We start from the raw sequence: 15,399 nt of genomic DNA on the forward strand, positions 1-15,399 counted from the left end.
GAGACGCCCGGGCGGAGCCTGCTGTGCCCTCAGGAGTGGTGTGCATACTGACTGTGGCCCCACGGGGTCTGTCCTGAGCTCACTTCCTGGAAGGAAGTGAGGTCAGATTCAGGAAGCGGGGACTAGTGAAGGGCATGCAGCGCACCAGCAGGCTGCCATGACTCCGGTCGCTACTGCCAGAACCAACCCGACAGGACCGGAGCGTATGTGAAGCTCCACTGTGCAGCAGTGGACCTGCTGCTGAGTCTCAGTGAGTCTAATGCCAGAGTGGCGCACAGTCCGTTCCTGTTTGCCGAGGGAGAGACTAGTCTGAGGACACAGGCGGGCGGCTGGCCCATAAACTGAATGAATGAATGAATACCTTCTTCTATAGCGCATGGCTACTCTTGAGCATCCCAGCGCTGTAAGACCAAGGGAACAGGAAGACACTATTGAAATAAGTGTGTCTTTAAACGCTTCCTGAAAGCGAGATGATTAGACTCATGCCTGATGTTATCTGGGAGTGCGTTCCATTCTTTAGCTGCATGCACAGAGAGCCGGCGGCCACCCATCCGCGCCAGCTTTATCCTGGGAACCACCAACAAGTTCCGCTGGTTGGATCTCAGAGATCTCACTGAACTGAACTGTAACTGAACTGTGCAGTGGCATGCCTCTCAAGTAGGTGACCGTGTCACTGTGAGACTCGAAGCAAGGCGAGTGCAAATCCACAAATTGAATAGTTTTTTAGTGGCAGCGCGATCAGCTGCCTGCAGGTCTGTGTCTTGACTGGGGTCTCTTTTCCCGTTTTATATGCTTCGTGTAAAACAGCAGGACGTACGCACCAGGCCCAGCGTAAGTGGAATCGGCTGCACTGTCTGTTATTTTGGAATATTTATTATTATTCAAGGCATACGTGCACTCCACAGCTAAATGTTCTAAATGGCTTTTCCAACTTGCATTCAACGTTTTCTCGGCCTAGCAAGTGGTGCTTCACGCACATTGGTGGTCAGCGTGGGCATAATTTGCCGGTGCAGTCTCTAACAAGCATTTGCCATGCAATAGGTCTCCCATTTGCGAGAGTTTGAGCTATTGGCATTGTAAATGATATTGTTTTTTACTTATGTTTTTTGAGTGGTGTGGATTTATGTTGTTTGTAGTGGAATTATATGGTTTGGATTGGAATTGTTAGTTGTGAAATAGTGTGAGGTTGAATTGTGTGGTGTGTAGTGTATTTATGTTGTGGAATTATGTGTTATGGTGAATAGATAGGGGTGAGAGCTGTATAAAATAGATAGCAAATAAGATTAAGATGAATAGGTAGTTTGTGTATGAAGTGCCAAATGAAGACTAGATAGAGTAGTAGAAAGAGTGTGTTAGAGAGAAAGAATGGGAGAGAAGGTTATAGACATAAAGAGGCTGCGTTTGTGTACACACCGAAAGAAGTGGAAGAAAGTGTGTTTACGGTTTGGATTTTAAAAAAAAGTTATTGTAAAGAAACTGTGCTGTAAGACCTGAAGTGAACCAATATGAGAAATGTTGGTTGAGGGTATGCTTGTGCAATTGAATTATGTGGATAGTAATTATGTGGTATTACCTGGAGTGGACTGATGTGGTATTGTGCGTTGTGAAGTTTTATGTATTGAGTGGAATTATGTGACGTGTTATTGAATTATGTGGCATGATGTTGGATTCTGTGGCGTGGATTAGACGTATGCAGTGTGTAGTGGAATTATGTGTTGTGGAGTGGAATTGTGTGCTGTGGAATTGAATTGTGTGGAGCACGGTGTGGAGTGTGGCTATGTGGAATGTGGAGTGTTGCTGTGTGCCATGGAGTAGATTTATGTGCGTTGTGATTATGTGCTATGGAGTGGAGTTTAGTTTTGTTGTGTGGCATTAAATTGTGTGGTGTGGCATTGTGTGGAACTGTGTGGCGTGGTGTGGAATTATGTGGAGTGTAAATATGGGGCGCATTGCTGAGTTTAATTTTGTTGAGTGTAGTTATGTGTTTTGGAGCCAAGTGGATATATGTGGAGTGTAATTATGAATTCATGTCTAATAAGCAGTGTAACTATGTATGTGCCTTGGCCACGAGAAAGTCTGGAAAACTGCAGTATGCAGATGTACTTGGTTAACAAGTCAGAACTGGCTCAAGGCACACACATGGCATGGGGCCACTTGGCAGGTAACCCCCGCATGTTTACTTCAAAATGGATCCGGTTGCGAGGAGATTCAAATGTGTCCTGCTTTATATAACTGCAATGACTCTTCCTTTTCCGGAGGCCCCTTCCTCCACCGCCCTGCCACTTCCCACCAGTGCCCTTCCAGTCAGGATCCAGCTGTTGATAGGAAGCTCCGAGAAAGTCACAGGGGAGTATTGCATCGCTTTGACGTTGACACTGCTATATTTAGTGGACAGTGAATGCAGGCATCTCAGAAATATACAGATATATGGGGGGGGGACAGGGGACGGGGGTACAAGGGGAAACCAGGAAGAAGGCTGCACTCTTGTATTTGTATCACGTCATCAAACTGTCATACCTGTGAACAAAAACAAATGACTTCTCAGCTGTGCCTGCTGACTAAAGCCACACAGCGCGTGCAGGCCTGTTAAGTAAGCCGTGCCGTTTAAGTAATTTTGAGTGTGAGAGCGAAAGCAGCATGCTGCTGAGGAAAGCAGCTTCCAGGGCTAAAGTAAACAATCAAGAGACATGGTTGAGTCTCTCTGCCTGCAACAGCACGCACAATAACATTTCCTGCTGCCGCCTGCGAGTTGAGTGCAGCTGAGCTTCCTAATTAGGCTGTCCATGAACCAGGAAACATTGTATTCAACCAATCCGGTACAATTAGGCACTTGAAAGGGACACCGTCGCGACCAACATGATGTGCAATGTTACAAAACATGAGCATTCCATCGCCCATTACTTACCCACCCTGTCACACCAAGTCCTGTTACCGGGGAGCCTTCATACATTGCGGGGTATGCTTCGTTATCACGGGTCCGCCACACTGCCGAGCTGCCCCAGTAAATAATGCTCCACATGTATTATTCAAAATAGAAAACATGAATGCGTCCTTGCGCCTATCTTACCAGCTGGGGTTCTCTCCTTGCAAATTTGTGGAAACCGGTGAAAGCAGTCCCAACCCTCCCTTTCTGATATTGTACCCTTATCTTGTTTATTTATATACATGCTGCAACGCCGCGAGCAAAAGAGACGCTGTGCGCGTGCACATCTCCTGTCTGGGCAGGCACGGCAAGCAGGAGACAGGGAGGGAACAAACATGCCCCCTTCCAAAGAAAGCGCTCATTTTTGACGCGCGCCAATCTGAAGCATGGGTGGAGCTTCCACCCCGCTTCCGAAGAAAAAGAGACGACAATAGTCTCGCAAGCGGGCTGCGCTTGCGCTGCGTCGCTCGGCGAGACCGGAGAATCACTTTGGTACTCTGTCAGCCTACAAGCTGCCGCACCAGCCCCCGAATATCACGTTTTCAGCAGACCTTTCCTGTCCCAGCCCGCCTGTTCTGTCTGCCACAGGTCGAGCTGAGCCCAACTCACCACAGACAATTCACACAGGACTTCCCCACTCCTAACATGACAGAGAAGGATTCTCCTGTCCAGCAAGCCCTGACAGTCTCAAGGCAGGTCAGCTGCGTGGCACCCAGAACAGAAGCACCGCTCCTCTGAACACAATGCCAGGTAAGTTTGGGACTCACTTTGAATCTTCACTGTATTACTTTTATTTAGGGCCCACTATAAAGCAACGTGAATATACATATAAACTTCAAAAAATAATTTGATTCCTTAAAATTATTGTGGTTATTGTAACACCAAGGTTTGTTCCACTGCATATTTCGGGAAGTGATGGCTCTTTATGAGGAAGGAAGGCAGCCAGACACGGTAATTAAGAGCCCTACTGCTTCCGCCACTCTTAGCTTATTTAATACTTGAGGGACTAATTTAGAAAAGTAATGATGGCCATGTCAGGCAGTTTGTTTTGTTATTTGAAAGTTGGTGAAAGACACGTGTAGAATGCTCAACTGGGCACAAAGTGTGTATTGCTGCTTATAAAGAGTCAGGAGGCATGATTGTATTTTATTTAGTATTGGACCTGCTCACTGCTACCATTTACAACATTATATAGCTGTGGTGCCCTTTTAGTTTCACTGGTATTGTAATTGCTATTTTTTTGCTGTTGTTTGAGGGGCCTTTTTTTTTTGTGTTTTTTTTTGTATTTTTTTTTGTATTTGTGTTTTTTATGTAATGTTTTAATTCTGCCGGGTATACTGTTGAAACAGTACATCCCACAGGACAGTAACCCACCGAACAAGATGGTAATGGAAACATACAAAGCATAGATTGTAGTAGTCAAGGCTGGTAAGGCCTTTTATTCCACTGGGTATTTCTCTACAGCACTGCTATCTGAGGGGCGGTGCTAGCGAAGAATAGAACAAGCTGCCTTTGATGCAGTCTGTGGTGACTGCACAGAAGAGACAGTAGGTAATAGTGGTGGGAGTGAGTTTCACAGAGATATTTTATATAACTTCCTCAGCTTGTAGCCTGCCCTATGAGAGGCGTCGCCATCTTGTAGATAGTGGAACAATAGAGCTGGGGGTGGGGGTCCACGAAGCAGCACCGATCCCCAATTTAAGCCCACGTTGACTCCAGGGTCATCCCTCGGCTCACGGTTCCCACGCGGAGCCGTAGCGACCCGGCTGAGTAGTCAGGATGGAGGGGGGGGGGCTCGCCAACACCAGGCAGAAGCAACAATGGGGTCGAAGCAGCAATCCGTCGGTATCCAGCAAGGAGGTTCACCTCCCCTCAACCTCGCCACGCACTCGCGCTGCAAAGCGAATGCGATGTGCAATCCTGGCTGTCTGTACAGGAGTTTCTCTGCCGTAGGTGAAGGCGGCACTGTCCCCTCTCCAGTTGCAAGCAGGCAGCCCGGCCGTCACGGAGCCCAGGGGGCCGGCGGCGCGCGGAGGTTCAAGCCGGGGTCCAGGGCAGCGAAGTAATTCCCGGGATATCTGCGGTTGCCGGGCAGTCGGAGGCACCGGAATAACGCTGGCGGAGTCAGCACAGCATAGCGCACATCCCGCTGGCGATGTGTAGAAGGATAGCAGGCAGGATTATGGTGCGGGAGACAAGGGCTGGCGGAGCCGAGAGCCTACACGTCCGCTCCGGTCGCCATCTTGGCTCCTGTTCTTAGAGTTTCTTATTGCAGAAATGGGTATAATTTCCGATACTTATATGTTTCCCTCATCTTCATTGCTTGAGTTTGCTTGCAAGAAAGTGTCACTCATAGTTGTTGAATGTCACTCATAATTAAACTGAAATTATGAAAATGTCACGCATAAGCAATCTGAAACCTTGGCAGCTATGTAGGCCCAAGTATAAACAAGCCTATTCTTAGGGACCCCCTACAAGGCGCAGCTTCCTGAATATAGACAAGGGCACCACTCTGATCACTGACTCACAACACCAAGATGCTTCCCACATATGCTACTCTATGCCAACACTAGCAACCATGCAGGATTATGAAGTGCCATAGAAGTTCAACTACAATACAGTACACATGGCCTACCAAGTGGCGTGTGGCGCGCATCAGACGTTCGAATAACGTATTTTGGCCCATTCTCCGGCCCTACTGCCGTTAATGTATGATATTGTCACCAGTCTGCTTGGGCCCATCAGCTGATTGTTTCCATGCGTCATTTAAGCTGCGGATAGAGGAGACATTGGAGCAGACGTGCGGTTCAGGAAACGTCAAACCAGTACCATCAGCCTCTTTCTGAAAAATATTGTGAAACAGCTGTGCCTACTTCCGTTTTTCCGTTTGAGCTGCAGGCCGCTGTCCTTCATAAAGGTCATCCCTTAATTGACTGTGCTCATCGCCGACAGGTGGATCTTACTTTAACTAAAATTCCGCTTCCATGCGTTTTTTTTCCATTTCACACCGCTCATTCTGCAGCGATCTACACAACTTACAAGTTTAAATAATTAAATTTGACTAAAATAAACTACCAAGCTCGTCATTATTAACCCTGGGCGTAGTTCGCGTATTAGAGCTACGCGAAGTGCACATCGCACTACGCGAACTCGTAGTGCGATAGGGAAAATTCTGTTCACACTGATTGTACAGTGCCGGATGCTTGTCCGCACTTTGCAATCATTGCAAACGGCATCTTGCACAGTGCAAGCGGTCGTTTTCTGCCACTCGAGTAGATTTGTACTCGAGCTGCAGCTTTGTCAGCGCAGACTGGTAGTTTCTCATCGCGAGCGGTCGCGAGCCTACGTGACTACTCGCAATGAGAAACCTGACCTCCCCGTGTTGAGAATCTCGCCGGGAGGTTTATTTTCCACGGTCGGCATCTTGATGTTGATGATCGCGATCGAGGAAAAAGTCTTGCCGGGATGTTGATTTTGCTCGCTAGCTGTCGCCAACTTGACGCTGAGGCCCGCGAGCAAGGAAAAAATGCCCACTATGCTACGCTACACGCTTTTGCACTGTGCTACGTGCAATTCGCGTAGCGCAGACTACACACGCTCCGTGAGCGTAGGGTAGTCCTACGCCCAGGGTTAGTAATTATACAGTAATGTCAGAAATTGTAATGAAAGCAATCGGTTTAATTGGTGCACGACATTGCGTTCTGTAAATTCAGGGCGCAGATAGAAATACGTAAATTAGTTATACAAAAAAACACCAAGGGTTTAGGTAAAACAAATTGCACCTGCTTTCACCTGTGGCTTATAATTCAAATTGATGGTGCTTGTGATTCCAAGGAACACAACCCCGTTTGTTCCGTCTAGGGCAAAGCCCAAAATCGTAAGATACAATAAGAAATCTGCACCCATCCAGAAAATATTGTCTTTTTAGTCTCAAATGTCCATAGTACATGTACAAATGCACAGTCTTGTAAAAAAGGGATCCAAATTCTTGCAGACTTTCTTTTTCAAGTTCTTTATTAAAGTGTTTCGGCACAAGAAAAATCCAAGAACACAAAAGGATTCACTTCTTAGCCAGCCAACGTGTTTCGTCTCTTACAATGAGACTTCTTCAAGACTTCCACGAGAAATGGTAAGCACATATCAATACAGCATGGTAAGTTTCTCAAAAACAGGATACTGCCCTACTGCCGATGTGGATACACTGCTGGTCACCATGCCTTTCTAAGACTACTAAGAGTAAGCACAGCAAAAACAGTGTAAGCAATACAGTTACCTAACAGACAGGGAATCCCAACGTTGTATGGGTTCTGTCCTCCTGAATACTGATCATCATAACAAAGAGAAAATTTCCTTAAAATCCTGTTTTTGAGAAAATGAAAGCTACAGGTTGGTCCCAGCTCTCGTCATTGATCTGTGAGAGTACTGCTCCCACACCATGCTCTGAAGCGTCTGTCTGCACTACAAACTCACTGGAGAAATCAGGTGCCTTGAGCACCGGTGCTGTACACATGGCAGTTTTCAGGGCATCAAAAGCAGTTTGACAGGCTTTGGTCTAATTCACTCTCTTGGGCTGCTTCCTTGAAGTCAGATCTGTCAAGGGGGCAACGATGGTGCCATACCCCTTGACAAATCGTCTGTAATAACCGGTGAGACCTAAAAAGACTCTCACCTCTGTCTGGGTCCTAGGGGGGCTCCCAAGCCAGAATAGTATCAATCTTCGCCTGTAGGGGCGTCACCTGGCCACTCCCCACCTGGTGTACCAAATACACCACAGATCCCTGCCCTATCTGGCACTTGCTGGCCTTAATAGTGAGGCCTGCCCTTCGCAGAGCCTTCAACACTTCACAGAGGTGTTGCAAGTGTTCCTCCCATGTGGAGCTGAACACAGCAATGTCATCCAGGTATGCCGCGCTGAATTCGTCCAGCCCGGTCAGTACCTGGTTGACCAGTCTCTGGAATGTGGCAGGGGTGTTCTTCAACCCAAAGGGCATGACTCGGAACTGGAAGTGCCCCTCTGGCGTTCAGAACGCAGACCTCTCTTTGGCCCCCTCAGTTAAGGCAGTCTGCCAGTACACTGAAGTTAAATCAGACGTACTGAGGTACTGGGCAGCTCCCAACCGATCCATGAGCTCATCAGCTCTGGGGATGGGGTGTGCGTCAATCTTGGTCACTGCATTGAGCCCACGGTAGTCCACACAAAACCGGAGTTCTGGAGTGGCTCCGGGCGCAGCAGCTTTTGGCACTAAGACCACTAGGCTAGCCCAGGGGCTGCTGGAGGGCTCTATTACCCTAGCGCCAACATCTTGGAAACTTCTTCCTTGATGCTGTCCCTGACCTTGTCAGCTACCCTGTAAAATTTCTGTTTCACAGGCAGACTATCTCCAGTGTTCACATCATGGATGCACCAATTGGTGACACCTGGGGTCAGGGAGAACAGGGAGGCAAACTGACCCAACACCTGGCGACAGTCCCTCTGCTGTTCTGGGGTCAGGGTGTGCGAGAGGACCACGCCATCCACTGACCTGTCTTGCTCCTTGGCTGTCAGGAGGTCAGGAAGAGGTTCACTTTCCTCTTCCATTCCAGCATCAGTAGCCAGGAGCATTGTCACTTCAGACCTCTCAAAGTGGGGTTTGAGAAGGTTCACATGCAAGACTCTCAGGGGCTGCCTGGGAGTCTTCAAGTTAACCAGGTAGGTTACTTTGCACCACCTCATATGGCCCAGTCCACTTGTCTTGGAGCGCACAAGGCTCCACTGGTGCCATCACCCACACTTTCTGCCCAGGTTGAAATTCGACCTAAGTGGTATTCTGGTCGTACCATCTTTTAATTTCTTCCTGGCTTGCTTCTAGGTTCTCCTGTGCGAGCTTCCTGAAGCGTTGGGTCTGGTTGCGGAAAGCCAGCACATAGCTGAACACATCCTGGCGGGTTTTCCCACGGGATTTCTCCCACCCCTCCTTCACCAGTTTGAGAGGCCCTCGAACAGGCTGGCCATACAGAAGTTCAAAGGGACTGAACCCTAAGGACTTCTGTGGCACCTCCCTGTAGGCAAACAACAGGCATGGTAGAAAGACGTCCCACTTCTGTCTCATGGGCTCCGCTAGGCCCATAATCATACTTTTCAGGGTGCGTTTGAACCTTTCAACCAACCCATTTCCTTGAGGGTGGTAAGGAGTGGTGAACTTATGTTACCCCACACTCCTCCCACAGAGACTTCATGTACCTAGAGATGAAGTTGGTACCCCGGTCGGATACCACCTCTCTGGGGAACCCCACACGGGAAAAGATCCCCATCAATGCATGGCCCTCCACGGGCTGTGATTGTCCTGAGAGGGACAGCTTCCGGGTACCGAGTGACATGGTCCACCAAGACCAGGATGAACCTGTTGCCTAAGGCTGCCTTGGGGTCCAGTGGCCCCACAATGTCGATGCCCACCCACTCGAAAGGGGTGCTCACCACAGGAAAGGGTTGGAGAGGTGCCTTGCATTTCCCTCTGCTCTTGCCACTCGCCTGACATGTCTGGCAAGATCTACAGAACGTCCCGGCGTGCTTCTTCATCTGGGGCCAGAAGAAGTGGGTGACCAGCCTTTGATAGGTCTTGTCTTGCCCCAGATATCCTGCGAGAGGCACGTCATGAGCCAGACCCATTAGGAAGTTCCTGAAGCGCTCGGGTACCACCAGCACATGGGCTGCACCGGGCTCAGCGAACCTAGGCTCACCATATAGCAACTCATCCTCCCAGTAAATGAGATGATCCTTGGACTCTCCACCTGCTGCCTGGTCTGCAGCCTGTTGCCACACAGCAATGAGGGAAGGGCACTCTTTCTGCGCCTTGCAGAATTCCTCCCTGGAGGGGCCACCTTCTTGCTGCCAATGGGTCAGCTCAGGTAGGTCCCCCAGTTTGGCCACTTGTTCCCTGATAGGCTCCAGGGCATCCCCCTCAGGTTCTGCTCCTTCCTGGTCCGTGGGAACATCCGGGGTGGGTTTCCAGCGCCCCCTCCTCTCCTGGCAGGTCCCTGGGTCACTGTTTCAGGCTCCAGTTCTACTGAATCACCCTTACTGGCTGCCATAGCCTGCGTGGTCACGCAGATCCACGCAGGCAAACCCAACATCTCCAGATGAGTCTGGTGTTCCACATCCTTCCATGGAGAACTCTCCAGGTCATTACCTAGCAGACAGTCTACAGGCAAGGCTTCACTTACAACAACTTCCATTAGACCAGAGACCCCCCCTCCACTCAAAGGGAACACAAGCCTCTTTGCAGAGGCGCACTGAGCTGTCAGCTGCAACTACTGGGTGGAGTACAATGGGAATGACCTGCTTGTCAGACACTCACTGACACCTCACGGATGTCACGATGGCTCCTGTGTCTCTCAGAGCCTCTACCTCCCTCCCATTGATGGTCACCTTCTGCCCGTATTTCTTAGTGTTAAGTGGCAGAGGGGTATCCTGGACCATCTGTTAGTCTCCTAAAGAGACAAGGGTCATGACCGCTAATCCCTCCTCCCCACTGGAAATCAAATCCCCTCCCAAAGCTACACTTGCTAACCCTGGGACTGTTATCCCTTCTGACCCTAGGGAGCCATGGCTGTTTGGGGGGTGGGTTGGGACTCCTTTCCCTGGGAACTATTTTGGGGCCCTTGAGAGAACTCATTTTGGTTACCCTTGTCCCCCCCCACTCTTCTGCTGGGCACAAGTCGGGGAGGGGTACATGTGGACCCACTCTTTTCACAAGGTGGACGCCGTCCCCCTACCAATAGGTTGGTCCCACAAAATTATGCTGAACTGGTCCCTGTGTAATTTTCAGACACCAGACACGTTCAGCAGAGCCTGCAAGTTGTCCGCCTACGATTCCAAGCAGCAACGTGCAGGCAGTGAGGGGGCTTTTTTCACCTCCAGCTAGACCAAAGTTAAGGGGCCATCAGGCCTCCTTTTATTTGAATATCCGGACTGGAGATGGCCTGGTACCTCACACTTAAATGTAAATGCCATGCAGGGGAAACAAAGGCACACAGCTTGTTATCTCTTCACAGGTACTTAAAAGAGCCATGGTTTTGCCTTTGTTGAGTCCCTGTATATAAGAGATGCTTACATTGTAAGAATATCAGGTGTGTTGGTCTTTCCCAGTATTTACATAAATAACAGTTTTAATAGCACTATATTATTTCTTTTTTAGCGCTATGCAACCCAATGCAGGGTGTCGGAGCTCTTTATGTAACATACACAATATACATTGACAATAAATCATGTATATGTGTAAATCAATGCACAAGTTGAGTTACTTGAGACAGTGAGGGATACAAGGTGTAGGAGTCGCATGTCCTTTATACCTCACTGTGGTCTAGTAGAAGAATTACAATTTATGAACTGCAGGTAACAAAAGGATCTTTGTGTTAAAAGCAGTAACCCACTTTACCATCTACATAAATTACAAATCTGACATCTGCGTGTTAAATGATGTGCTTTGTAGGAGACCCATTTACCTTCTCTACTACTTTGATTCAAATCTGGGACTTCACAAAACACATCTCTCCAGCAAGTGCATTAACCACCAGAGTTATCTCACCATTATTTCCATTCCCTGAAATTTACTGGGCACCTTCACAACTGATGCTGTAACCCAATCAAATATTTTAAAGCATAGACTTGGCAACCATTTAAGCATAACTGATACTGATCTACTACTGACGATCTACTACCTTGCTTCTCCTTGTTGCCAATTTCTTTGTGGCAGGGTTTAAAAAAATTAATGTATTAGTCAAGGCCCAGATTTTGTGTCGGGATTGTGCCACTTTTTTGTCAAAACACCAACGCCAAATCTTATTTGTTAAATCTCATAACGCACATAAATGTATTCATTATATGCTGATAAACATAAGTCTGAGGTCTTAATATCTGATGTCACACATTGCGACATCATGGGCTGTGATGGCACTCATCATTATTTCATTTGCATACTGCCTAACCTGGTTATTCCCCCCCACTTCTTTTTTTAGGACTTGTGCCCTACTTGAAAGTGTCACACATATGCAGTCTGAAAGCATGGCAGCTATGTACACAAGACGATTTTGGATTTCCGTTAAGGTTTCGAAAGATGAAAAATGCATTGAATAACTTCTTCCAGCAGCTTTGATTAATTGAACAAACTTTTCTTTATCAGAACCTCAAACAAAGGTTCCCAGCAGTCTTGCTGTGCCATGCTAATAGGCTGCTATCTGGTTGTACTTGCTTGAGGGGTTGGAAGAATATAGAATTAGCACTGAGAGCTATTAAGTGACTCACATTTAAACTGTTGGTGTTGCTCAGACTTCTGTAAAACTAATTTAACTCAAAACACTGCAGGTTCCTTAGAAACCAGATTATCTTTTTTCAGAATGTAGGCTGCATCCTCCATCACTGACACAAGGCGCTTAAATTGGAAATTGCACGGACTGGTTCCATTTTATGCAACAACGTTAGTGCTTTAAGCTAATGCCTTCCCAAAGTCGAGGTTCCTTTTCGTGTGGCCTAGTTCCAGAAACCTTGACACGTTCCTATTAGAAAAGGAGTGCCATCACAGGCAGTCCTCTGCTTCATTTCCTCTTTTCCTATACTTTTTAGGTATGGATATAAAACATTTTATGAAAAGGTCTGTCAACATGGCTGCTGCGCTGCACCACCTCCTTTGAATTTTGGCAAATCCTGAAGGAACAAACCTACTCAGTGAGGAAATAGGTACCAATAACCAAGCTCATGAATATTTTTAATATGGATGGTGCTACTAAGTACTGTTCTCTGGGGGATAGTCCTTAATTGGAAAGCAGGCCTTTGGAAATCACAGTGCATGTTAGCCACCATTGGCAGAGATGAAAAGGTCATCGGAAGCTGCTGTGCCTTGTCACCTCTACTGCCACAAGGAGTTAGAAAGTGGTCCAAATGGGGCATTTTCTATATTTCCCTTGGTTACCACCTTTTCAGAGCTGGCCAATAATAAAGTTGCTTTGTGAGCAGTTAAGAAGCCGCCCATCATAAATACATCTCAATCAATCAGGATTTATAAAGCGTGACTAATCACCTGATAGGGTATCCAGCCGCTCAAAGTGTCATATACGCATTGTCGATATTCCATCATTTGTTGACATCATGCTTTGATTATCTGAGTAACTTGCAGTTTAAATATAGCATAATAGGTTCCCGGCACATGGTTGATGAGATCCAGCATTTGGAAATTCACTTGTTGTGTAATGCACTTTTCTTCTTGTTCTGCTGTAACTAAAATTAAAATGTTTCTTTTTTTACTGAATGTGTTTTTTGTCGGTGTCTTGCATGTCTTCTCTTAAGAGCAGTGAATAAGCTCTCAGCCTTTGTTTAGTCTTCTCTTTCAAGCTTTGGTGATGCAGTTACACTATGACAGTCAGGACTGATCTTTCTAATGCTCTGTCCTTTCTTGTAGTTGACAGACCACTCACCTCAGAAGATCATCAGAAGTTTTCAAAGTTGGTGGGGAAAAAGTGGAAACAGGTGGGACGGTCTTTGCAAAAAACCTGCCGCGCCCTCCGAGATCCCGTCATAGAAAACCTGTCATATGAACATGAAAAGGAAGGGTTGTATGAGCAGGCGTACCAGATGATTCTCAAGTTTATCCAGTCCGAAGGCAAGAAAGCCACGTTGCAAAGACTTGTTTCAGCCCTGCAGGATACTGGCCTCACAAGCTTAGCAGAAGAACTATTGGGCATTCATCCAAATGAGGATGGTTCATCGTAAGACGGCCATGGGCAACATTCTGCTTTTCTGGTCTTGGAGAATAACTGTTCTGATTATGCTGGAGAAGACTTTCTTTCTTAATGTAGTTTGAAGGTGGTGTTGATGGAACTGGCGACTTCAGTTATTTTAAATCGCGCAGTACCTAAAGGCACTACTGTCGTCCAACGTAAATGCAGTTTGCATTTTCCTATGGGGAAATCCAACACCACCAGCATTTCCTTCTGTTAAACTAAAGGGGTTGTATTTGAGATGCTGTTGCATAGTTCAGCTAGTATACACCTTTTGCCATAACAATTCTGGACAAATATATATTTGCACTATCTCCTGAAGCTCACATTTGATCCACCTGTTTTTTGGCACATACCCTTTCCTTTAAGATTTAGCATTTAAAATATTACAAACATTAACGTGTTTTTATGGGACCACAACCAGAGTTAATGAAGAACACTGTAATGAGAATACACATTTGAGCTAATTGCAGAAAAGAAGAGACTATCATAACCGAAGACATATTTGTACTAATCAGCTTTTTATGGTTTTTATTTGATCATGAACAATTATTGAATAATAACCTAAAAAGTATTATTTCTAAAAGGGCACATACCAGGTAGTCCACAGCAGACAAACGAGTATTTTTAAACTCACTTTAAAAAGTTGCATTGGTAATGACCTGTTCAGCACGCATCACTTTATGTTTGGCGCTTGTTGAATTTATAAAATGCGGTCAATGCACTATTGTGATATGCAGATTCCCTGTGTAAAAGATTTGGCCAGGCTCACAAGTTATTCTTTTAGTTACTTTGTTGCTTACTTAGAGGCGATATCTCATTTGAAACTAGTTGGGACTTTAAGAGGGCAAAATGTGCTTGTTGTAGGATCTGTGAAACCTCACGTGAGTATAACCAGCAACATGGAATCAACAATTCTTCTTTCCAAAATTAGAAAAAGTCATACATACTATTTCTGATGGATACTTCTGATCACAGATTCCTCACCGTATGAATATTCCTAGGCATGAGGATGGATCCGGAAACTTCAAAGCAGTACTTTCTTGTTCTGATCGGTGGTGATTTGCGGCTTTGCGTCAACGTCCGTCCGATCCAGAAGTGACAAACAGAGCCTCATATAGGCACCACACATGCATGCTAGATCAGTTTCTTTCTTTCCACACAGATCCGGGGTTACTGCTTAGTCTTGTCTAGTGTCATCTTGACCTAAAATGGCAAATATTTCAGTGTGCAAAGGAAGATGTCACCTCCAAGACGACAGAGTTTAAACCCTGCAGGAACAGATACAAACAGAAGTTGTAAAAGACCCTCACACGGTATGTCTGTTGTGCCTGCGGTCGGAACACTACTCCGGGACCTATAACGGCTTCACCCATATGAACCTGAAGGCTATCCGGGACCATGAGGATAAGCTTTATGTCACCAAACATTAGTTGAAAGGAATGTCCGGGCCCGTTAATGCTTCCAATGTTGCTCCAGTGGCAGCTCTTAGTTGCTGTTGAAGTCTTCATGCAAGTCAAAAAAGAAGCTTAAGAAATCTAAGTAGGAATCGGGCTCTTCCTATCTGTCACTCTCAAACTCATGCAAGGGTTTCATCCTGTTTCCCTGTCTTGCCCCCAATCTCCATTAGAACTGATTCCGAGCCTAGTTTCAATGCAACCCAAATTTCCTTGTCCATTGGCGATGATGCAGCAAGTGGAGGCACATTTTCAGTGCTTTACAGGTTT

General features: G+C 46.6%; 1 protein-coding gene across 2 annotated transcripts in view; it reads left to right on the forward strand.

The window, feature by feature from the left end:
- TRADD (TNFRSF1A associated via death domain) overlaps window positions 1-14,243 on the forward strand; it is a 175,873-nt gene extending 161,630 nt beyond the window's left edge. For both annotated transcript variants that reach the window (XM_086947674.1, XM_086947675.1), the window contains exon 6: window positions 13,354-14,243. In XM_086947674.1, the coding sequence (XP_086803800.1) occupies window positions 13,354-13,664 (311 nt within the window). In that variant the 3' untranslated portion in view covers window positions 13,665-14,243. The remainder of the gene's footprint in view (window positions 1-13,353) is intronic.
- Window positions 14,244-15,399: the final 1,156 nt, after the last annotated feature.

This window comes from Lissotriton vulgaris, chromosome 12, assembly GCF_964263255.1.
Source record: "Lissotriton vulgaris chromosome 12, aLisVul1.2, whole genome shotgun sequence".
Taxonomy (NCBI): domain Eukaryota; kingdom Metazoa; phylum Chordata; class Amphibia; order Caudata; family Salamandridae; genus Lissotriton; species Lissotriton vulgaris.